This window comes from Carcharhinus amblyrhynchos, chromosome 4, assembly GCF_965287045.1.
Source record: "Carcharhinus amblyrhynchos chromosome 4, sCarAmb.v2.hapA, whole genome shotgun sequence".
Lineage (NCBI taxonomy): Eukaryota > Metazoa > Chordata > Chondrichthyes > Carcharhiniformes > Carcharhinidae > Carcharhinus > Carcharhinus amblyrhynchos.
In genome coordinates, this window is record NC_137327.1 from 43,754,072 (window position 1) to 43,777,320 (window position 23,249).

The following is a 23,249-nucleotide window of genomic DNA, read 5'->3' on the forward strand; positions in this document are numbered from 1 at the left end:
GCATTGTGAATAGCTGAGGTGCTCGTACTGATCCCTGCAGCACCCCACTAGCCACTACCTGTCAATCAGAAAATGATCTGTTCAATCCTATTCCTTGTTTCCTGTCTGCCAACCAGTTTTCTATCCATCTCAATGCACTTCCCAATCCCATGCACTTCAACTTTACAATTAATCTATCACGTAGGGTTTTGTCAAAAGCCTTCTGAGAGTTCAAACAAATCATAATAACTGGCTTCCCCTCACCGAGTCTACTGGTTACACCCTCAAAGAATTCCACTAGATTTCTCAAGCATGATTTCCCTTTCATATCCATGCTCTGTCCAATTCTGCCACTGTTTACCAAGTGTTCTGCTATAAAATCTTTGATAATAGATTCTGGAATTTTCCCCATTACCAACAATCCCCTGTTTTCTCTCTATCTCCCTTTTTAAATAGTGGGGTTACATTAGCAACCCTCCACTCTGTAGGAACTGTTCCAGAGTCTATAGAATCTTACAAGATAACTGTGAATGCATCCATTATTTCTGGAGCCACTTTCTGAAGTATTCTTACTTTCTCTGTAAGAACTCTTATCAAGCTTTGGGGATTTATCAGTTTCCAATTTTTCTAACACCATTTCCCTATTAATATTGATTTCCTTCAGTTCCTCACTCTCACTAAACACTGTGTTCCCCAACATTTCTGTTGTATCGTCCTTTGTGAAGACAGAACCAAAGTATGTATTTAATTGATCAGCTATACTTCAGGTATGATTCAAATGATCCACTAGGGAGGTTTTATCAAACAAAGTTTATTTAAGAATACAGTTAACATGTATAGTAAGAAAGTTAGCAAAAACTTTTATCAATTACAAACAAGAAACAAAATAGCCATGATAACGTATAACCCTTAATGAATATATCTAAAATATTTCAATCAAAACCAAAACCTTCCATAGATAAAATCCTTTTAACAAGTTCAACATAGCAAAGATTAAAGCTCACGTGATAATGGAAATTGAGTCCTTTGGTTGAAGTCTGCATTCCTATGGATTCATTCAGAACAAGTTGAAGTCAAAATAGCTTCTCAGAACCACAGGAAGAGATTCTCTGGTCAAGCCACCAACTGCAGAATTTTTACTGCAGGAAGGAAAGACATTTCTTTCACATAACCAACAGGATTTCCAAAACAATAGGGAAAGAGGGAAAACATTTCTTTTCAGCTGGCTGTCCCTTCTAAAAACTAAACTATAGCTCACAACTGAAAATGAAAGAACTTCTGGCACTTAACATGACAACCAGATTTCTTTTCCTCCTAACAAGCAATGCAGAGTTATAAAAAAAACTCAAAAACAAACAACTCCTGTCCAAGCCACTTAAGGAGCCATAAAAAGATATCTGGTAGCCAACCCTGAGATCAGCTGGGGCTGTGAGAAAATGCTAAAGCTGTGAGAGCTACAGAAATCTTGATTTTAAAAAATCTTTCTTAAAGATACACTAACGTCCCAGTATCCACCATCACCCCTTTAAGTTAGGTTTGCCAATTCATCATAGCTAATTTGCACCTTATACGATCGTAGCCTCCTTTATTAAGATTCCTTGATTAAGTATTCTGCCTTATTTGCATTCTACCCAGTGATTCTTGTATGTCCTGTGTGTGTGCATGGATTCAAGGTCCATATATAGGACAAAGTATAGGTTCACGTGAGGCTGACTGCCCAGTGCAGCCCTGAGGTTACATTTTTAGGCAAGATTTTAAATTGTCTGATTCCCAGCTAGATCACAGAATCCCTGCAGTACAGGAGGAAGCCATTAAATCCATCGAGCCTGCACCAACAACAATCCCACCCAACCCCTGTTCCCGTAATCCCATGTATTTACCCTATTAATCCCCTTGACACTGAGGGTCAATTTTAGCATGGCTAATCAACCTAACCCGCACAATTTTGGAGTGTAGGAGGAAACCAGAGCACCCAGAGAAACCCATGCAGACACAGAGGGAACGTGCAAATTCCACACAGACAGTCACCCGAGGCCAGAATTCAGCCCGGGTCTCCGTGCCACCGTGCCACAGATGTGATGTGTAAGATTCCATGGTTGTTATTTCAATGGAGAACTAAGGAGTTATCCCCAGTGTCCCAACCAATATTTATCCTTCAATCAACATCACAAATTCAAATGATCCTGCCCTGATTATATTGATGATTTTTTTTATTCATTCGTGGGAGATGGGCATTGCTGGCTGGCAGTATTTATTGCCCATCCCTAGAGCTTGTAGGAGCTTGAGGCTACAATATGGCCAGGTTTCCTTTACTACAACAATATCTACACTTCTTTGCCTGTGAAAGACTTTAAGACATCCTGTTGTCATGAAAGCTGTTATATAAATGCAAGCCTTTCTTCCTCACATATCAGTTAGTATTTGACCACTGCTCCATTACATATTATTGAAAGAAAATACCGAGTAGTCAAAATCCATTGGTCATGGGTTATCAGCGTTATAGTTTGAAGCAGTTCCACGTCTTCAGAACAAGAATCAATTCTTGGGTCAGGTACAGCATGCAGTAAGTGTAAAATAAAACTCCCTCTGTGGCATTACATCTCAGCATTCCTATTCCCTTTCTATGTGATACCCAGTCAAGCAATGTAACATCACGTCTATTACACACTACAGAGCTCTGGAAAAGTACAGCAAAAAAAAAACCCTTCAGACAATTAGTAAAACTGGAAATGAGCTGAGCTCCTTGAAGTGAAAGGAAATTATCTCGTTACTCAGTTTGCTAATGACAATAACCAGGATTTTTCTCTGAGCAGCTTCCATCAATCACCTCTCATGCAGTTGCCCAGTCTTTCAGCTCGATTGTCTGCAGAGACCTTCACTCATTTGATGTCCATTCAAATTTAGCACCTCAAAGCCCACACACACACACATTCACACTTTGACACTCACACATTCAAAGCTGACACTCACACTCAAAGCTGACACTCACATAGATTACAGTGAGGGAGGAGAAATGAAGCAATTTAAAATCCAAAAAATTTAATGATTCTTAAGGTTGATGACTTGGCTGATGTCAGGTTGAGAATGCTGCTCCTTTTGGGTCTGCGTTGAGGAGATTTAAAGATGTGGATATATAACTTATCTGTGTGTCCAGAGATAGCAGCTATCCTTTCTAACATGCCAGTTATCTGGTTGTAGTGTACTGGGTTCCAGGTGTATGGTGTATGTGATTAGATGCATCTGGACAAATTCCTTCCATGGCCAGATCCAATTTTTCAAATAATATTGTTCATTGGTTTGCCTGTAGCCAGTGGAATGCCCAGGTGATTGTCTGGATTCTTTACAAATGAATTGAAGATCACCCCTATTCACATAACTCGAGGCAGTTGCTCCTGGTGAAGCTTTGCAGATGTGTTGGCTCCAATTAAGAACATCAATTTTCTTTTTCATTCATTCATAGCTTGTGGGAGTCACTGGCCAGGCTAGAATTTGTTGCCCATCCTTAATTGCCCTTGAGAAGGTGGTCCATGTGGTGGCACAGTGGCGTAGTGGTTAGCACTGCTGCCTCACAGCTCCAGAGACCTGAGTTCGATCCCCGGCTTGGGTAACTGACTGTGTGGAGTTTGCACATTCTTCCCGTGTCTGTGTGGGTTTCTTCCAGGTGCTCCGGTTTCCCCTGGCACTTCAAAGGTGTGCAGGTTAGATGCATTGACCATGCTAAGCTGCCCCTTAGTGTCCCAGGATGCATAGTTTAGAGGGATTGTTGGGGTAAATTTGTGGAGTTAAGGTAATTAGGCCTACGTAGCATTGTTGTTGGTGCAGACTCAATGGGCTAATGGGCCTCTTTCTGCATGGTAGGGATTCTATACGGTGTAGGTACACCCACAGTGCCATTAGGAAGGGAATTCCGGGATTTTGATCCAGCGACAGTGAAGGAACGATGATATATTTCCAAGTGAGGATGGCGAGTGACTTGGAGGGGAACTTTCACATGGTGATGTTCCCACGTATCTGCTATCCTTGTCCTAGATAGTAATGGTCATGGTTTGGAAGATGTGGTCCAAGGAGCCTTGGTGAATTCCTATTGTGCATCTTGTAAATGGTACATACCAGTACCACTGTACAACTGTGGTGAAGGGAGTGAATGTTTGTGGATGGGATGCCAATCACACAGGCTGCTTTGTCCTGGATGGTATCAAGCTTCTCGAGTGGTGTTGGAGTGGCAATTTATGTATTCCATGGTACTCCTGACCTGTACATTGTAGATAGTGGACAAGCTTGGGGGGGTGAGTTACTTGCTGCTGGATTCCTATCCCTTGACCTGCTCGAGTAGCCACAATATTTTCTGGCTAGTCCAGTTGAGTTTCTGGTCAATGATAACCCCAAGATATTGAAGAAGGTGGATCACTGTGTCTTCTACAATCCTAAGTATGCACACAACCATCTATGACTGTGATTTCAACTTTTTGGAATTTGTCTTTAGCATTTGTCTTAAAATGCAATTAGTCATTTCCAGCCAATTAATTATAAAGTCGTGTCTTATAAAATATGTTTTCACACCAACAGTTATTTCCATTCTCTATGGCTCTTTGTATCATGAAATCTTTAGTTTGTTAATCTCACCTGCCCTCCACCCGGTCACAGACTTTCTCTTTTGATCTCTCTGCTCTCTGAATCCTCCTCACCGATTTCAGTTTAAACTCTGACATTTCTATCTTTTTGTTGATTAAAGTTCATGGACCAGGAACATTGACCCTGTTTCTCTCCACAGATGCTGCCTGATTTTGAGTGCTTTGAGCACTTTGTTTTCAATGCCTTGCCCTTTCACCAGTTTTCCCCACGTCCATTTAAAATATCATAAATCAGCCTCCTCTACTTTAGTCACTAAACTTATTTCCTTGATGAGGTGTCAAGCGTGGCATTCGAGAAGTTAGTCCTCTGTCCCTCAGAAGCAGTCACCCTTCCATCCATGATGTCAGAATGTCTCCTTTCTTTCTCATTAAGCAGACACAGTTTACCAAGGAACGGTTGCTACCACTGCATCCTGGCCTAGACTTTTCATTGTAGGGAAATCCATTCATCCACAACATCTGGTGGTTGTTTGCCAGTTCAAACTCAGGCAGTTGTATCAAGAGGCATTACCTGGATGAGTGAGAAGCAAGTTCAATAGACCTATACCAGCTGGACATACCATGCAGAGAGAAATGGGTTGGCAAGAAAAGTAGGAATAACCAGAGAGAAACAAGTTTGCTGCATTGCAATTACTTGAAAAAAATTGCTTGGGAATAAAAATGCGTTGGAAGTGGCCATGGCAGCAAAGGCAATGTGTAAAGAGCAGCCCATGGCTGATGGGTTAATGGATCCTGGATATATTTTCTTCCACCTTCTCCCTTCAGAAAAAAGACACAAAAGTCTGAATACACGTATCAACCAATTCAAGAACAATTTCTTCCGCGCTGCCATTAGACTTTTGAATGGTCCTATATTTAGCTGATTTTTCCCTTCACCCTTTCTGTAACTGCAACATTATATTCTGCACCCTCTCCTTTCGTTCTCCCTTTTGTATGGTATGCTTTGTCTTAAAGCGTGTAAGAAACTTTTCACTGTATCCCAGTACTGACAATAATAAATCAAACCAAAAATCTGAAGCCAAATGAAATTGCCCTTCAGCAGACAGCTAAGGATTTGAATTTGCTGCTGCCATCTACAGGAACTATATTGTGCTGAAGTGACAAATTATTGTTCATTAACGTTTTATTACACAGGACATTAATATCAGATTAATATATTACATGCACCATTTATAGTCTAAAGTCCATTACTTAGGTCATTAATACATTACAGCACAAGATGCTTTTCATTAAATAAAATGAAAGCAAGGCTATTACGGAACATAAAAATTGTATTAATTTTGAAAAATCATTAAATTATGGTCCCAAAATATCTTGCGTACAGAATTTAAATTTGTTTCCTTCACTTTCCATCATTTAATTTAGTTATCCAGTATCTACACTCTGTTCAAACACAGTTGCCAGCAGTTGTTAGAGGTGCTGGTGAAGGTGATTTTTGCCTTGACTTGTTGACACATTTGGGAGTCTCCCTCTGCTGGTTTTGCTATTTGTATCTTCACATGGTCAGTGTCCACTCCTTTCCTTTGTCAAGATACCCTGGTAGTAGTGTGGACTCTCCCACTTTGTGCCCTGTGTTTCTTTTTCCCTTCTATTTAATGCTTTCACCAGCAGTTTCCAGCCCGTAACGAATTGTTCACAGGGCCTTCTATTTTTGTGACCATTGGGTGGCGGTGGTGCATTGAGAAGTAAAAATGCACAGGGTGAGGGTGTGCTTGACCTTTTCAGCATTAACGAGCAAGTGACTATATGATCCAAGAAGCTTTACAAAGCTGGTGACAGAGAGTCAACATCTCCCCCAATTTCCACTGGAGTCAACGCTGACTCGCATTTCACACCAATGCACAGTGTTACCCACCTTTTCTTTGGAGGAACCTTTGATTCACGGCGTGGGCAAAACCAGGAGTATGAACTCACATCCCAGTGTTGCTTAAAACACTACAGACTGCTCTGGTGCATGATGATGTTCAAAGAACAGGGCCCTGAAATTACACAATGACGATTTGCACATGGACCTTAATTTCAACTTCCAATTCCTATTTTAGTCCCAACAAAATTAGGTAGGGGATTAAAGAAACTTGGCTAAACTAGCAGGGGAGGATCTTGATGCAGACAGGGTAAGCATTACTCAGTATTCCACATAATAACTTCAGGGTTAGCTGATTCTGTGAGAAGCTCTTGGTCCTCACCCTCCACGTTGGGGAAAGGCCAGAGCCTAATTGGGAAATTGTTTTGAACGATAGACATGAGGTATCAGGTGCCTTTGAGGACTTTCACCATTTTCTTTTGCTCCATTTGGTTAACACACAATGTTCATTTCCTTTTTAGTTTCTGCAGTAAACTGACTGATGAAGCTGGAAGTAAACTAAAGGCTCACTATTAACGATCAAATCCTCAGTCGATTGTCCCACTTTCAAGTAATTTAATTTGCAATTAGACATTTACCATGAAATGAGATTTCACTAAGATTCACCTTCACCTGACCTGGACCTACGACAGTTGTATAGCGACTTACCCGCAAAGCAGGTCACACTCTCAGCATCAGCATCAAATATCCACTCAACAAATCACAGCATTTTAAAATAATTCATTGTGTTGGAGTTTAATTGACTCTGCTTGACCTTTAAGGGAGGCAGTGGACAGTGGAATTATCACTGGACTGGCAACCCAGACACCCAGGGTAATGGTGGTTTGAATCCCACCATGGTAGATGGTGAAATTTGAATTCAATAAAAATCTGGAATTAAAAGTCTAATCACGACTACGTAACCATTGTCAATTGTTTTAAAAACCCATCTAGTTCACTAATGTCCTTTAGGAAAGGAAATCATAGAAACATAGAAGATAGGAGCAAGCTGCCGCTTGCCCCTTCAAGCTTGTTCTGCCATTCTTTACAACCATGGCTGATCGTCTAACTCAATAATCTATCCTACTTTCTTCCCATAACCTTTGATCCCATTTGCCCCAAGTGCTATATCTAGCTGTCTCTCAAACATATTCAATGTTTTAGCATCAACTACTTCTGGTGGTAATGAATTCCACAAGCTCAAAACTCTTTGGGTGAAGAAATGTCTCCTTACCTCTGTCCTAAATGATTTACCCCAAATCCTCAGGCTGTGACCCCTGGTTCTGGACTCCCCCACCATTGGGAATATCTTCCCTGCATCTACCCTGTCTAGTCCGTTAGAATTTTATAGGGTCTCTATGGAGATCCCCATCTGCCATCCGTTCTGGCCTAATGTGACCCCGGACCCACAGCAATGTGGTTGACTCTTAACCGCCCTCTGAAATGGAAGGCAGTTAGAGGTTGGACAATAAATGCTGATGCAGCCAGCGATGCCCACAGCCCGTAAAAATGAATAAATAAAAATGGGCATTACAGTCCCACCATTAACACACCAGGGCAGTCCCTGCCTACCAGAATCTGGGCCAGCCTCAAACATGGCAACCAGAGCAGGCCAAAGGCTGAGTGCTCTTCGCCCCCTAACCCCACCCCACCCACCAAGGTCACTTGTTTAAAAGAACATTCAGAGCTTTTGTGTTTGGAAACTGAAATTCTTGCGATCTCGGACGAGCTAAAGAAGGGAACCTGGAGTGCCTCCAAAAGCCATACAAAAACAGCACAGACCTAAAACAGATCCCAAATTTAAAGGCAAAATCCAGGGGAGCAGTTATAAAATTTGGTCCTTAGAATTGTTTTGACTCTTGCAGCCACAAACACGCAACTCATGTTTCATGGTTCTTAAGCCTGTTTAATAATTAAAAATAAATCCAGTTGAATATAATACAAAAGTCAACAGCCACCCTAAACTGACCTCCGTGCAAGAGAAATAAAAATTTTTATAGATATGAACCAGTATGCATTGTAAAGAATACATCACATTTACAGTAGTCTTTCACCATAATGTTAAGACCAGAAACAAAAGAAAAGGATAAAATACAAAATAGTTTTTTTTAGACTATCAGGATTTCTAGCATGACTGTAAAAGCTCCAATGATGAATATTCATGTCAGGTTCACATTAACCCCTTTTACATTGCAATTTTTTAACCCACAATTTGGATTACTTTTAACATGTACACTTATGGGTGCTAATTTCTAATTGATTAACTCACTCAAGCAGCGCAGTGTCAAATGTGACACCACTGGGCAATATCGTCAATACTCCACGCATCAGAAACATTTTACAATGGTAGTTATTGCAGAAGACCTGTTGTGCTCAGAAGTTTTAGAGTTGTTCTCTTCAGTCCACGTCATCTTTTACAGGTCAATACACAAAACACGCGTAGTCAAGGCGCCCAACCGTCCATTGAGAAGAAACTGGCTACATTATTCTACTTTTCACAGAAGCGAGATTAAGAGTCTTTGACCAGAATTTGTCAAACACAGTTGCTTATATTCATATAATGTGCAGACATATACAAAGATACATTTCAGATAGGGTCATAACCCTCCAATCATGTCAAATATCAGCCATTTAAATTTCAAACATACATAAAATTTTCTATATATAAAAAAAAATCTGGAGTGTGCAAGGTGTTGCCACATGCAGATTGGATAACTAAAGCTTAAAGTATGATCCAACAAACCTCATTTCAGAAGGTTGGACCCAAATGGCTGCAATTGTCAGCAATTCCTCTGCAATGTAAAGGGGACACTAACTATTGGATGTAAAAGATTATGGACTCCAGTCATGGACTGATCAAAGACTGTCAGCTTTGAAGCAAATTGATGTTATATTACAGCTCCAACAACACTGGTCGAGACTGATGCCCTCAGGCAGTCTTTGGTTAAAAAGGTTGAAATGAAGCTCTCATACTTTTCCAGTCACTGTTTCAGCTGAAACCCGACTTGGTCTGGTCAATGTATTATTTTTGCAAATATAATTATAGCAAATGTTAATCACGATTTTTTTTTTACACCTTTGTATAAAAAAAACCACAAACTTAAATATGTCACCAAAATATCACTGAAAGTCTTCTTTTGCTGCTTCCTCGCCTTGTGAATAGAAGCTGCAAACTGAAGCTAGCTCTGTCCACCCACAGAAGCTATAAATAATGTCAAGGCACCAATTCATTTGCATTTTCTGCAGTAGGTTGGCAAAAAGTGGATCATCTTCAAATGCGATGGAAAGCATAGTGCCCGAGTGAGGTATGATTCAAAACATTTGGAAAACATTAATACCGTTTTATTGAGTTTAAACATGTAGGGAAACTCGAAGAGCCATCTGCCGCACCTGTTAGCTCCTCATCTTCTTTGACCCTCCATCAAGAGGCCATTAATGATCCGTTAGACAGAATTAGAACTCTTAAAATCAGCAGAGACGAATCATCAATTAAAATAGCCTCATGACAATGAAAAAGTGACTTACTTAATTGTCACAGGAGAAAATTGCTTTCCATCTATTTTTAATGCTCCAATAATCCTCCGCTCACTTTTAATGAAACTTTAAAATAGAAACCACACGTCCATGATTTAAAATCAACAGTGAAAATAATTATTTCCATTTCATATTATAGAACACAACATTGAAAAGAACTTTTTAAAGGGAAAAGGGAACGACTACATTGCTTAGAATTTAAATACATTTCTGATTAATAAGAAAATGGTACAATCGAACCAAAAGAAAAAAGCACTTTGCCCTGTATGGGGGTATCTCAGACATTATTTACAATAATCCATTTACAGCTGTCAATTCTTTCAGTCTCAAGATGTAATGTTATCTTATAATGCTGCTAACTGTCCTAGCACTATCTTAAATTGGTGTGTACAGTGGGACAGTTCAGTGACTCTGTCCATCATCTCTTTGGCAGCAGAGCCAGATGGGTATTGCAAGGCTGCTGTCTTGGTCGTGATGACAATATGTTTAAGCATCTCACAAAGGAGGTTACTGTAGTGTGTGACTTTATTGCGAACCTCCTGCGACTTGGCCTGGCGGGAGAGTGTGTCCCCGATAAACACCAGCTTGTGCGCGCTGAGAATGACAAACTTGCTGTGGGCCACAAAGATCTTGGGAGGTTGGTTGGTGTGAATGGATGTGAAGAAGGCATCAATGGCATTGATCAGTGTGGTAATGTTCAACTCGCACTGTTCCGAGTAAAACAGGAGCAGTTGCTTGTCTGAGGGGCTCAGCTTGCTCTTAACCTGTCCATACTGGTGCGTCGGGGTCCAGTTCGAGAGGTCATTCTCTATGGGTCTTGTTACTTCTTGTTCAAGACGTTCAAATTGTTTAACCTACAGGGGGGAAAAACAAACGTTAGCAATCCTTTCTCAGACTAATGATACTTCAGAAAGGTATTTATCACAAGAAAGTGAGAATTTCCATACAATATTAAGCACTTGGAGAGAGTCTGAACTCCAGATGTTGCTGGCCCACCACCTGTGTTGATTCATCTCTGTTGGTCAGAGTGCTGCCAACATCATGGGGCCAATTTATACAAAGGCTCTCTCCCGTAAGGAAGCAAAGATGTCCTTTCATCATTTAATAGATGGAAAATGGTGAGGAGCTCAGCTGTAATTTTAGGATGCAATAGGCTCCTGATGGTCCAGTAATCCAGAGGCCCAGGTTACTGCTCTGGGAACATGGAATCAAATCCCACCATGGCAGCTGGTGAAATTTAAATTCTATTAATAAATCTGAAATATAAAGCTAGTCTCAGTGACAGTGACCATGACAACCATCGCTAATTGTTGCAAATCCCCATTTGGTTCACTAATCTTCCTTTAGGGAAGGCTATCTGCCATTTCTACCTGGTCTGCTCTACATGCGACTCCAGACCCACATAGATGTGGTTGAGTCTGAAATGCCCAAACAAGCCATTCAGTTCAAAGGCAACTAGGAATAGGCAACAAATGTTGGGCTTGCCAGCGACACCCACATTCCAAACAACCACAGAATTCCTATAGTGCAGAAAAAGGCCATCCGGCCCATCGAGTCTGCACTGACGCTCTGAAGGAGCATCTCATTCAGGCCTTCCTCCCCTGCCCTATCCCTGTAACCTCACACATTTACCATGGTTAATCCACCTAACCTAGACATCTTTGGAATGTGGGAGGAAACCTGAGCACCCGGAGGAAACCCAGACAGGCAAGGGGAGAACATCCAAACTCCACACAGACAGTGACCCAAAGCCAGAATTGAACCCGGATCCCTGGTGCTGTGAGGCAGCAGTGCTAACCACTGTACCACCACCCAAGAATAAAAAAATGCAACATTAATCAGACCTGGAAAATATGTCCCTCCTTTCTGCAGAGGGATTACACCAAATCTAGCAGTTGTATCTCCTGCAGCAACAACACCCACACCCACTACTACACCCCGACCACAGCCCCAGTTCACACCAGCAGATACAAATCAGTGCAGGCAGTTTTCTAATTGGCTTCAGTTTAATGTTTTTGTAAACTGGCACAAAGCTATAAAGAACTGATTTGCAATTCCAAAAAGCCAATCAGTGCAGTCACATCATTACAGCGCCCGATTCTAAGGATAAAAGGAGCACAAAGACATTTTCTCTCAGAGATGTACTCCAATTTTTAAACCTTGAGCAGAAAATTTGGTCAAGGCAGGAGTCTTCTTCAAAATCAACTTCAGCTCAAGGTTTGCTGAAGAAGAGCAGCTCGGGAATCAACTGATGGAGAAAATGGAGTTCGATAGAACAGTCCTGCAATGGGTCAAGAATCAGGACATTAACCTTTCCCCTGCTTTAGCCTGCTCCAATCTGACCCGTGAAGGCCCCAACTCTCAGGTACATTTGAGCACAGAGCCAAATCCAAGCCTCTGTAAGGGCTTCAACACCTTCAGAATGTGCAAAGTGCATCATTACTAAATGAGGGTTCAATTCCTGCAACCCCCAAACCCGCAGAGAATTGTGAATACTGCTCTCACCTGCTGCTGCTCTAGCTGAGCTTTGCCTTGCCGTATTATATTCTCTTTCTCCAACAACTCCTTCTGCGTTTTCTCAAACTCTTCTTTCCCCTGAAAATTGACAGAACAATAAGGCGCACAACATTAACAGCTTTGCCATCATAAATGTTCAAATGACTAAGAACAGCATCCTGTTCCCCCTACTAACAGAAACACAGTACAGCCTACATTGAATGGATTCTGTGATGTGGAGATGCCTGCGTTGGACTGGGGTAAACACAGTAAGAAGTCTCACAACACCAGGTTAAAGTCCAACAGGTTTATTTGGAATCATAAGCTTTCGGAGTGCTGTTCCTTCATCAAGTGAGTGATTCCAAATAAACCTGTTGGACTTTAACCTGGTGTTGTGAGACTTCTTACTGAATGGATTCTGTAATCAGAGGCTTTGTTTTTTGCTTCAAGATATTTCTTATGCATCACTCACACTGCCAAATTATCAACTGCCCAAATGTTCTGCATGCTGATAGTGAATGAATGAATCCAGGATAAATTCTTCACTGTGCACCCAGATTTAGATCCACAGGGAACTGAGTTACAAGGACAGCAACTCCTGGTCTGGCCGGCTAACTGAGATCATTTCAACCAGAGAAAAGCCAGGTCTCTGCACCTTAAGATCAGGGAAGAGGGACACAGAAATCTGCCAGGGTTCCTGCTGGCGATCCTCATTAACACTGAGCCAATCTGATGAGATAAAGATCTATTCCAGCCACAACAAACTCCCAAATGGGCAGAGACCACCAGGGATCCTAGCTAACCACACCAAACATCGGTGCCTTCAGGAAAAGGAGGCAAAACAAATTTACACCGTGGAAGTTACTGATCACTGAAATCTCTGGATGAACACAGCATTTTTGCTTAAGGCAGTGGTGAGCAACCTGCGAGCTGAGGGCCACACGCGACCCACCCGAGTTCTGAATGAGGCCCACCAGACATTCATTTGACTGTCGCCCACATGCTGGGTTGCCACATTCTGCTGTTTCCTTCTACATCGTTCTTTCCTACTGCTGTGACTGAAGTGACCTGCACATAAAGCGAGGACAAGTGAAGTGAGGTGCGTGCTGATGGCACACATCACTGACTGACAGCTGTGTCCAAAAGCATAAATATCCAAAATGTAAATATTTCTTTTAGAATCCCTACAGTGCACAAGGAGGACATTCAGCCCATCCAACCACAATCCCACCCAAGCCCTATCCCTACAGCCCCATGCATTTACCCTAACTACTCCCTCTAAACTAAGGGAGAATTTAGCAAGGTCAATCTGCCTAGCCTGCACATCGGGAGGAAACCAGAGCACCCTGAGGAAACCCACGCAGACTCGGGGAGAACGCGCAAACTCCACACAGATAGTAACCCAAGCCAGGAATCGAACCCGGGTCCCTGGCCCTATGAGGCAGCAGTGCTAACCACTGTGCCACCGTGCCACCCAATTTTACTGTTTTACTTTGATGAGTGTTCAAGATTAAGCATTTTCTATAGTGCAGTATGAAATATTCAGTGTGTATTGAATGTATTCAATCTTATCGATGGAGTAATAGTTAGTGAAGAAGCCTGATTTCAATCTTGCAGCCCACTGGGATGGAGGAGAGCCACTCATGCAGCCCATACACTAGCCTATACAGTCCAACACTTATATTAAGTCAGCCTGCACATCCATTCACATCTTAGCCAGAGAGTCATATTGTTTTAGAAAATAAATGTGCTCCAATTTTATTTAAAATCAAAGTATCTTCAAACTGCATCTGTCTGGGTGCAGTTCTGACTGCAGGAGTGAATTGCTATGGTTTGTAACTGCCACCATATGCTGTCAGTGAGATGGACTGAGGCTGCAGGTGAGGGAGGGCCATTCCCAGGAGCTGATACCAGTTACAAAGTGCTGCCCCAAGCCCCTCAATTCTTCCTTTCCTTTAAAGGAAATTGTAGGCAGCTCTGATTTCTGCCTCTCGATCTCAGCTGCATTAAACTAATGAAATGGCCATTCACAATCTGCCTTACAATAGCAATTGGTACCCATCCTAAACTACCTATGTTGATTTCACAAAAGCATTAATCGTTCCGTAGATTTTTTAATGCAGCGAGTGGTTAGGATTTGGAATGCTTTGCCCAAGAGCGCCAGAAGCAGATTTAATAGCAGTTTTCAAAAGGGAAATGGATAATTATCTAAAACTGCAGAGTTACAGGGAAAAGGCAGAGGATTTGGAGTCACCAAGATGTTTTTACTGGGAACCAGCATGGATACGACAGGCTGAATGGCCTCCCTCCTCTGCTGCAGTCATTCTACGATTCCATGTTTAAGACTATTCAGTGTAGGAATGGAATCACTGTCCTGGGCACCAAATGTTTCCTCAATCTTGGAATTTAAACTCCTTTTGTTTCTAATGATAATTTACTGGGAAATATTCTGTAATCATTCTATAAAAAGCAATCATTCCATTAAACATTCAAGAGCAACTAAAAGTCCAAAACCTGAGAACACAGGAACAAGCGTAGGCTGTTCAGCCCCTGGCATCTGTTCCATCATTCAATGAGAAAATGGTTGATCTGTATTTAAATGTTATCCACTGACTCTGGTCCCAAATTCTCTCATACTCGGGGCCGGCTATAATCCATCGCTCCCAGGTTTAAAATTATGAAGTGACCTAGCATCTACTGATCTCTGTGGGACAGGTCTAAACTTCTACCACCCTTTGTGTGAAGGAGCATTGTGCAACTTGTCCCCTGGTTAGCTTGGCTTTCATATCGAGATTATATTCCCTGCATTCTAAAGTCACAGGCCGGAATTCTACCATCCTGCCCACATGGGAATCGAGGGTCAGATCATGGAAAGGTCCGTTGACCTCAGGTGGAATTTTACTGTTTTGGAATAAGCAAAGCCATAAAATCCCACCTATAGAACCAGAGAAAACCTGCAGTGCAGAGAGAGGCCTTTCAGCCTGCACCAACAACAATCCCAGTCAGGCCCTATCTCTATAACCCCTGTTAATCTTCCTGACATTGAGGGCAATTGATGATGGTCAATTAACTTATCCTGCACATCTTTGGACAGCAGGGGGAAAAACAAATCTCTATCTGCACCCTCACTTCCTTCCAAAGTCTAAACTGCTCAATGAACCTTCTACAATGCAGGGAACACAAAGCTAATTTCTGTAGTCTGTCCTCATAATCTAATCCTTGCAACCTCAGTAACATTCTGGTGAATCTGCACAACCCTCTTCCCACGGTCAATCTGTATGTCCAAAGATCTGGCACCAGAGTTGTACATAGTATTCTAAATGAGTTCTCAATTGTGCTTTCTATTTTCTCCCCATTATTTTCGATCATTCGAGTTATAAAGACTAATGTTTCATTGGCCTTTTTTTTATAGAGGTCTGTGCACATGGACCCATAACCTCTTTGGACCAGCTGTTCCTAATCTTTCACCATTTAAAGAAGTGGATGAGCTTACACTCGCCCGCAGCACAATCTTTCCCACTCAGTTAATCTGATAACATCTCTGAAATTTGATGTTCTTGTTTAGAACATAGAACATTACAGCCCTTTGGCCCTCAATGTTGCGCCGACCAGTGGAACGAATTTAATGGCCCTCTAACCTAAACTATTCCAATGTTATCCATATGCCTATCCATTGACCATTTGAACGCCCTTAAAGTTGGCGAGTCCACAACTGCTGCTGGCAGGGCATTCCACTCCCTTACTACCCTCTGAGTAAACAGCCACTTACAACACACACCAATCTCACCAACAAACTTGAATATATGGCTCTCCACAGTTGGTCAAGTCATTAATAAATGAAGTAAAAGATTGAAGCCCTAGCACAGATTGTTTTGGGAAGCCACCAGTCACTTTCTTCCAATTCAAAGACACACCCTTTATCCCTATTCTCTCTCTTCTACCACCTAACCAAATCAATAATGTGCCTTCAATTCCATGAACTTTTAATTTTACTTAACAGTCTTTTATATGGAATCTTATCATATTACTTTCTGGAATGCCATTTAAACTACATTCATGGGTATTTCCCCTGTTACTTTCTCAAGAATTCAATTATGTCAATCAGACATGACCTACCCTTACAACAAGGGGGTGAAAGATTATTGGGAGTAGACAGGAATGTGGGATTTTGGTTGCAATCGGATTAGCCATGATCTATTTGAATGGCGGAGCAGGCTCAAGGGGCAGAGTGGCCTACTCCTGCTCCTAATCTGTGTGATCGCATGGTCGCAAACACTTGTTGGCTCTCTAATCAGCTCAGATTTCTCTAGGCGTTCAGTCACTCTGTCCGTAGTTATCCTGGTTAATATTGGAACTGTTACAGTATAGAAAAATAATACAGCAACAACAATAACTGGCGTTCATATGCCACCATTAACCGAGTAAAATGCCTCAAGGTTGAATGGCCTAATTCTGCTCCTATGTCCTATGGACGCCACTTGCAAGAGCATAATCAAACAAAATAAAAAGATAGAGATCAAGGTATGGACATTAGGACAGGTTGCTAAACATTTGGTCAAAGGGCTGTATTTTAAGCTGCAGTTAAAAGTGGGAGAGGAATGGCAGTGAAAAGGTTTGGGGAGGGAACTTAAAAACCTTAAAGCCTAGATTGCTGAAAACCTGGCTGTCAAATGTTGGGGCTAAAGAATGGTCCAAAGATGTGCGAGTTAGGTGGATTGGTCATGATAAATTGCCCCTTAACGTCAGGGAGATTAGCAGGATGAATATGTGGGGTTGCAGGGTTAAGGCCTGGCTGGGGTTGTGGTCAGTGCAGGCTTGATGGGCCAAATGGCCTCCTTCTGCACTGTAGAGATTCTAAGATTCTATAATATGGAGAAGAGACAAGAATTGGGGCAATGCAGAGTTCCCAGAGGAACGCAGTCACAGAAAATCATAGCAAGGAGGTCATTTTTCCTCTGCTCTGTTCTTGAGATACACTCTCAAGAGGTGTAGACGGTGTAGGTGAATTTCTACACTGCTTTCAGAGCCATGGTCTGATATGGGTTCAGGTCAAGTCAAGTATAACGTACAGCAGATGCTTTCCTGCCTGACTTACACCCAAGCAGAACAGGGGAAAATCAGTCGGATGAAATGCCATTTCCTTTTGCAATAGCAGCAATGCAGCCACAAGATGGTGCTGGAGGACCATGCTGCCTCTAAGTCTCAACGCTAAAAGCATTTTAACCACATTTGATCACAGCACAAGGTTTAATTTCCACATCAAGATTTCTTTTCTTCCCCTTCAGATAATGCACACTTTCAATTATTCACCCTCGGATCTTAAAAGGAGTGGACAATCACTAAGCAGTAATAATGTGATCAGAGTTTTGTATTTGTTAAGAGGAGAAGAGGCTGGCTTGTATTTTCAATAAAGGATCTAAGAAATAAAGGATTCCAGAACAGCACCAACTGTGTGTCCTTTTGCTTAAACCAAATGTAAACATTCATATTGTTTCCCTTCAATCAGGGACAGATAGTAAGAAAGGTCATTCTGTTGGAGCAGAATTGTATTTGATTTCTAAACTGACTTCACTTTTATGTAGTTCAGAGTACGCACTGTATTGATTTTACACTCCTGCCCTCAATTTCAAAATCGTTTGATGGTCTTGTCCTATTTACCTCGATGATCCCCTCCAGCTTTTTGTACCCTCTACCACACCCCGTGCTGTGTCCACATCACCACTGCCTACCATTAAATACGCACCATTCTCCCACCTCTTCAAAATTCCCTTTCTCAATCCTTGGTTCCCTCACACCCTGTTTCCAGGAATCCTTCTTTTCGGCCCTGCAATTAACTCTGCCCAATCTCCTTGGTGCATTCAGAAAATGTTACAAGCACTCAGGAAGTCAGGCAGCATCAGTGGAAGAGAACAGGCAAATGAGTGTTTCAGTCGCAGACCCTTCATGAGGATCGGGGGGGGGGGTGATGTCAGAGAAAAAGGCCTTCACAGGAAGAGTTAACCTATTTGCTCTCTCCGCAGAAGGTGGCTTGACTTGTTGAATACTTCCAGCAGTTCTTGTTTCACTTTCAGATTTTCAGCATTTACAGGGTTTTCCTTTCTTGTTTTTTCTGTACATGTCACTCTTACTGAGGCCTAACCGAGTCCCTGTAGCTGAACACAGCTCACCGCTTGTCTCATAAGCTCTTCTCCTTCCTGGTCCACTGTCCTTAAAATAGTGCTCTTTGGGAAATTCAGGCTACAAAAGCTATTTGCGGCAAATTATCACGAGCATCTACAGGGATCAACAGATGCAAAACTCCTCTTCAATAATGTGTAGTAACTGGTTCACTACCTCAATAAATAGTGACAATGAGTAAACCTTTTTATGTTACCACTTCACTTCCAACCCAAGTATGTATGTCAGAGTACCTTAATGAAAATAAATGAAGCTTTTCCCTGCTATTGGTCCTTACACTGCAAATTCATCAATCATGGCTCTTCAATGAAGTGATTACTTAGTCAATTGTATAATAGCAGATTCTGCTGCACAAGCAAGAGGTGTGGGCAGCATTCAATGTTTGGAATTTAGATTTGCGACGGGGATTAAAACGGTTGAGTCTCTGCTTAGAAATGATGTCGAGCAAAGTCATAGAAAAAGCAGAGTGGTCTATTTATTCTTCAATTCCATTGTCTTGATTAAACTACAATGCAGACAGAGCCCATTTGGCCCATCGGGTCTGCATCATCAACCATCCTACCCAGACCCTGTCTCCACAGCTCCACACATTTACCCTCCTAATCCCCTGACACTAAAGGGCAATTTAGCATGGCCAATCAACCTAACCCGCACATCTTTGACTGTGGGAGGAAACCGGAGCACCCGGTGGAAACCCACACAGACACAGGGAGAATGTGTAAACTCTACACAGTCACCCGAGGCAGGAACTGAACCTGTGTTCCTGGCGCTGTGAAGCAACAGTGCTAATCACTGTGCCACCATGCTGCCCTGGGGGCTCATCCGAGATCAAATCCAAGGGGAATTTGTGACTCCCAGGAAATGCAAAGTGGTACAATTTAAGGACTTCTTGAAATCCTGGGAAATAAAGAATAAAATTTGGGCTCTAGGATGAGTCCCTATATAAACATAGTGGAATGTAGAGAACTGGGAGATATCTAGCACTTAAATGAACAATCCAAAATATTTGGAAGATGTAATGGCCACTCCTTGGTTAAAGAAGGAGATCAGAACAATTATGATGGGGGAGATCATGGCTGAAATTTTCCAGCCTCACTCACCCCCAAAACCGGAAAATCCCATCCGAGGTCAATGGACCTTTCCATAGTCTGTCCTTGCCCGCTCCGATTCCCGCGGCCGGAGGGGGACAGTAAAATTCTGGCCTAAGCAATTGAGGTACCAGAAGTATCAACTCAACCTACACCGACATCCATTTCACAAAATGCAAGGGGAAGACAAATTATGAGGGCATTCTGACTTGTGAAAACCAACCGTTTCCATCCTGAACAACACTATGTAGATAAACTAGGTCTGAAGGAGGGAGGCGGAGGCAGGGGAAGGATAGAGAACAGGACCAAAGCTGCTTATATCTCAGAGAATGAGCACAGGAAAAGCTCAGAGGCACCTCACTCCTCTTCTGTTCTCTGATCTCAGATTTATTTCTGCTTTGGGATCTTCCCCTCGTATCAGCAATATTTTTTCAACTCTCCTGCCTCCAGAGGTCACTGGCTCTCGGTTAGGGTACAATTCCCCAGTTAATGGTCACCTCTGATTGCCTGGGATTGGCAAGGCTCTGTTTATGAGAGAGCTTGGTAGCAGTCTGTTCCACCACTGCAGCTATGACGTGGAGATGCCGGCGCTGGACTGGGGTAAACAAAGTAAGTCTCACAACACCAGGTTAAAGTCCAACAAGTTTATTTGCTAGTAAACCCACAAGCTTTCGGAACGCTGTTCCTTCGTCAGGTGAGTGGAAATGTTCCGCTCACTTGACGTCGGAACAGCGTTCCAAAAGCTTGTGGGATTACTAGCAAATAAACTTGTTGGACTTTAACCTGGTGTTGTGAGACTTCGTACTGTGTCCACCACTGCAGCATCAGACCTGAAATCAATCCCACACTTGCCTGGGTAGACATGCATGCAGTTTTCAGCAACTGAAAAGATTTTGTTTTAAGTGTTTTTAGCCAATGTAGTCATTTTTTTTTGATGAAACTAACTTAACAGTGTGCACAGCTGTACCAATATAAAACGATCAGATTTGACCTTTGGATCAACACCAACCTGTAAGTGAACGTAGTCATAGTCCTCCATCCAGCCACTGCCGTTGTTTTCATACTGAGTGTCTGGTGACTCTTCAGCTGTATATCTCGGTGGGGATGGGAGAGGCCGCGCCTGGATATTGGCTTTGTCTGACGGTCCGCTCTGATAGTTTGATAGGCTGTTGTTGTTTGTCGAGTGGCCGCCGCTCTCCAGGACAGCATCTCCTTGCTGGGATTTTGTCCGTTTGAAGAGCAACGAAGCGTTGCCATGAAGGAAAGAGGCAAGCTGCTTGGTATCGTCAGGGATACCGCGCGAGTACATCACAAACCGGTCCAGGTCATCAGCTGAGCTTTGCTTGCTCATGATTAAAACGTTTAGGGCCCAGTTACAGTTGTCCAAAGCCTGACTGTGTTTGAGGAGAAGCTGGTAGACGTCGTCCATTTTTTGCACCTGCTTGCTAAGCTTCGTGTACAAAGTGCGGTCGGTGGCTTGCGTGGAATTTGCGACAGCCCCGCGTGCAAACTCCAAAAGCTCTTTCACCGAATTCTTTACTCTCTCCACCCCCATCTTGATGTTCTGCACATTGGCCTCCATGTGTTCACGGTTCCTCCAGCTGGTGACAATGAAGGACATGAGATAGGAAGTGGAACTCTCCACATTCTGCTGGTGCTTTGCCAGTATCTCCATTGCTACGTCCAGGTCCAGGTTCAGCTCCTTACTGCTTGGCTTGGGCGAGACAGAAGACTCTTTCACGGGAATGACGTCGAGTGAAGATGTGGAAAGGTTACTCCTTGTGCTGCCTGTGCTGGAAGCCGAAAGCCTCTTGGTGTTGGCACTCTCTTCTGTTGTGGCATCCCTACACACCTGAGGAGGAACATCATAAATATAATCCCCCTCCGATTCCTCGTTCAAGATGGCCTTCCCGCCAGAGGCTGGAACACCCAGGTCCCGTGGGAAATCATACACATCCTGTAGCGATGTCTGATATCCTCCAGGTATTTTGTGGCTTGGAGGAACATCGTAGATCTCCTGACTGTTGGATGACTCTGATAGTTTCGCTGTCAGTGGAGGTACATCGTACACATCATCAATTGGATAATTGTCATGTGCTGCAGGGGTTTGAGCTGGAATAGGATATCTCATGGAATCTGGACCCTTTGTTGTCCTGTGAGAGAACGATGGTGGAATGTCATAGGTATCCTCAGAGATGGGTCCGTCTGGAACATCCTTACTTACAGATGGGGGAATATCATAAACCTGGATTAAAGAAAAAATACAATCGATGAAGGAAGTGCGTTTTCCAAAATTCATAATCAACAAACGCACAAACAACAGAAGTTCTTTGCGCCCAAGATTCTGAGGTCCCCCCTCTCACACAGGAAGGCCAGTAGGTTTGGCCTTCTGCCTGCTACTCTGCACTCAGGTCATTCAGATAATAACAGCCAGTGGCCCATTATAATACCACTCTGCATTTGGGATCGTAGGCAGAGGGAGGCCAGTAATTGGAGTGGGTGAGTGGGTGGGGGAAGGAGCGAAGGGATTCAGCAGAATAAGGGAGTATGTATTATAATCCAATTTTAAGAACATAAGAACATAAGAAATAGGAGCAGGAGTAGGCCATCTGGCCCTTCGAGCCTGCCCCGCCATTCAATAAGATCATGGCTGATCTGTCGTGGCTCAGTTCCACTTTCCCGCCCTCTCCCCATAACCCTTAATCCCCTCTCTTATCAAAAACCCATCAACCCGCTTCTTAAAAATATTTAGCGAGGCAGCCTCCACCACTTCAACGGGTAGAGAATTCCAGAGATTCACCACCCTTTGAGTGAAGAAGTTCCTCCTCAACTCCGTTCTAAAACGCCCCCCCTTTATCTTGAGGCTGTGCCCCCTAGTCCTACTGTCTTTTTTGAGCGAGAAGAGTCTCTCCACCTCTATCCTATCCATCCCATTCATCATCTTATACGTCTCAATGAGATCTCCCCTCATTCTTCTAAACTCCAACGAGTACAAGTCTAGTTTATTCAGCCTCTCCTCATAGCTCAACCCCCTCAACTCCGGTATCAGCCTAGTAAACCTCCAAATTTTCCATGTTTAATACATTTTTTTTCCTTGTTGTTAAAACTAGTTAGTCCCGTGACTCTGTTCCTCCACGTTTGACTGAAAGTAAAAAAGGTACAGTGTTTTGAACCAGAGTTCCATTCTGGGATCTTCCCATCCAGTTATAACAGCAACTGGGATCGTAACAAGAGGTGGCAGCCTGACAGCTAAGTGAAAATCTGAAGCCTCGCCCAGCCTCACTTAGGAGGCAAGACAGAGGCCCTTACCAGACCAAAGGGTACTCAAAATATAACTTTCAAATTTTTGCCGAAGGGAAGAAAATAGGAACGTTAATTTGAAGGTTCCATTTGCTCAGATACCCTTTGAGGGACTGAGGACAACTCAATTTAATCTAAGTCTACTCTCAGCAGATGTATCCTTGACTTGTCCCAGTTGGGTGGCATTGAGTGAATCACCAA

The 23,249-nt window shown here is 42.8% G+C and overlaps 1 protein-coding gene across 5 annotated transcripts in view; it reads right to left on the bottom strand.

Annotated features, from left to right (window-relative positions):
* Positions 1 to 8,338: 8,338 nt before the first annotated feature.
* bcar1 (BCAR1 scaffold protein, Cas family member) overlaps positions 8,339 to 23,249 on the bottom strand; it is a 236,276-nt gene continuing 221,365 nt past the window's right edge. For all 5 annotated transcript variants that reach the window (XM_080187043.1, XM_080187044.1, XM_080187047.1 and 2 more), the window contains 3 exons: positions 20,758 to 21,993; positions 12,493 to 12,582; positions 8,339 to 10,841 (listed from right to left, as the gene is read on the bottom strand). In XM_080187043.1, coding sequence (XP_080043169.1) covers positions 10,332 to 10,841; positions 12,493 to 12,582; positions 20,758 to 21,993 — 1,836 coding nt within the window. In that variant the 3' untranslated portion in view covers positions 8,339 to 10,331. The remainder of the gene's footprint in view (positions 10,842 to 12,492; positions 12,583 to 20,757; positions 21,994 to 23,249) is intronic.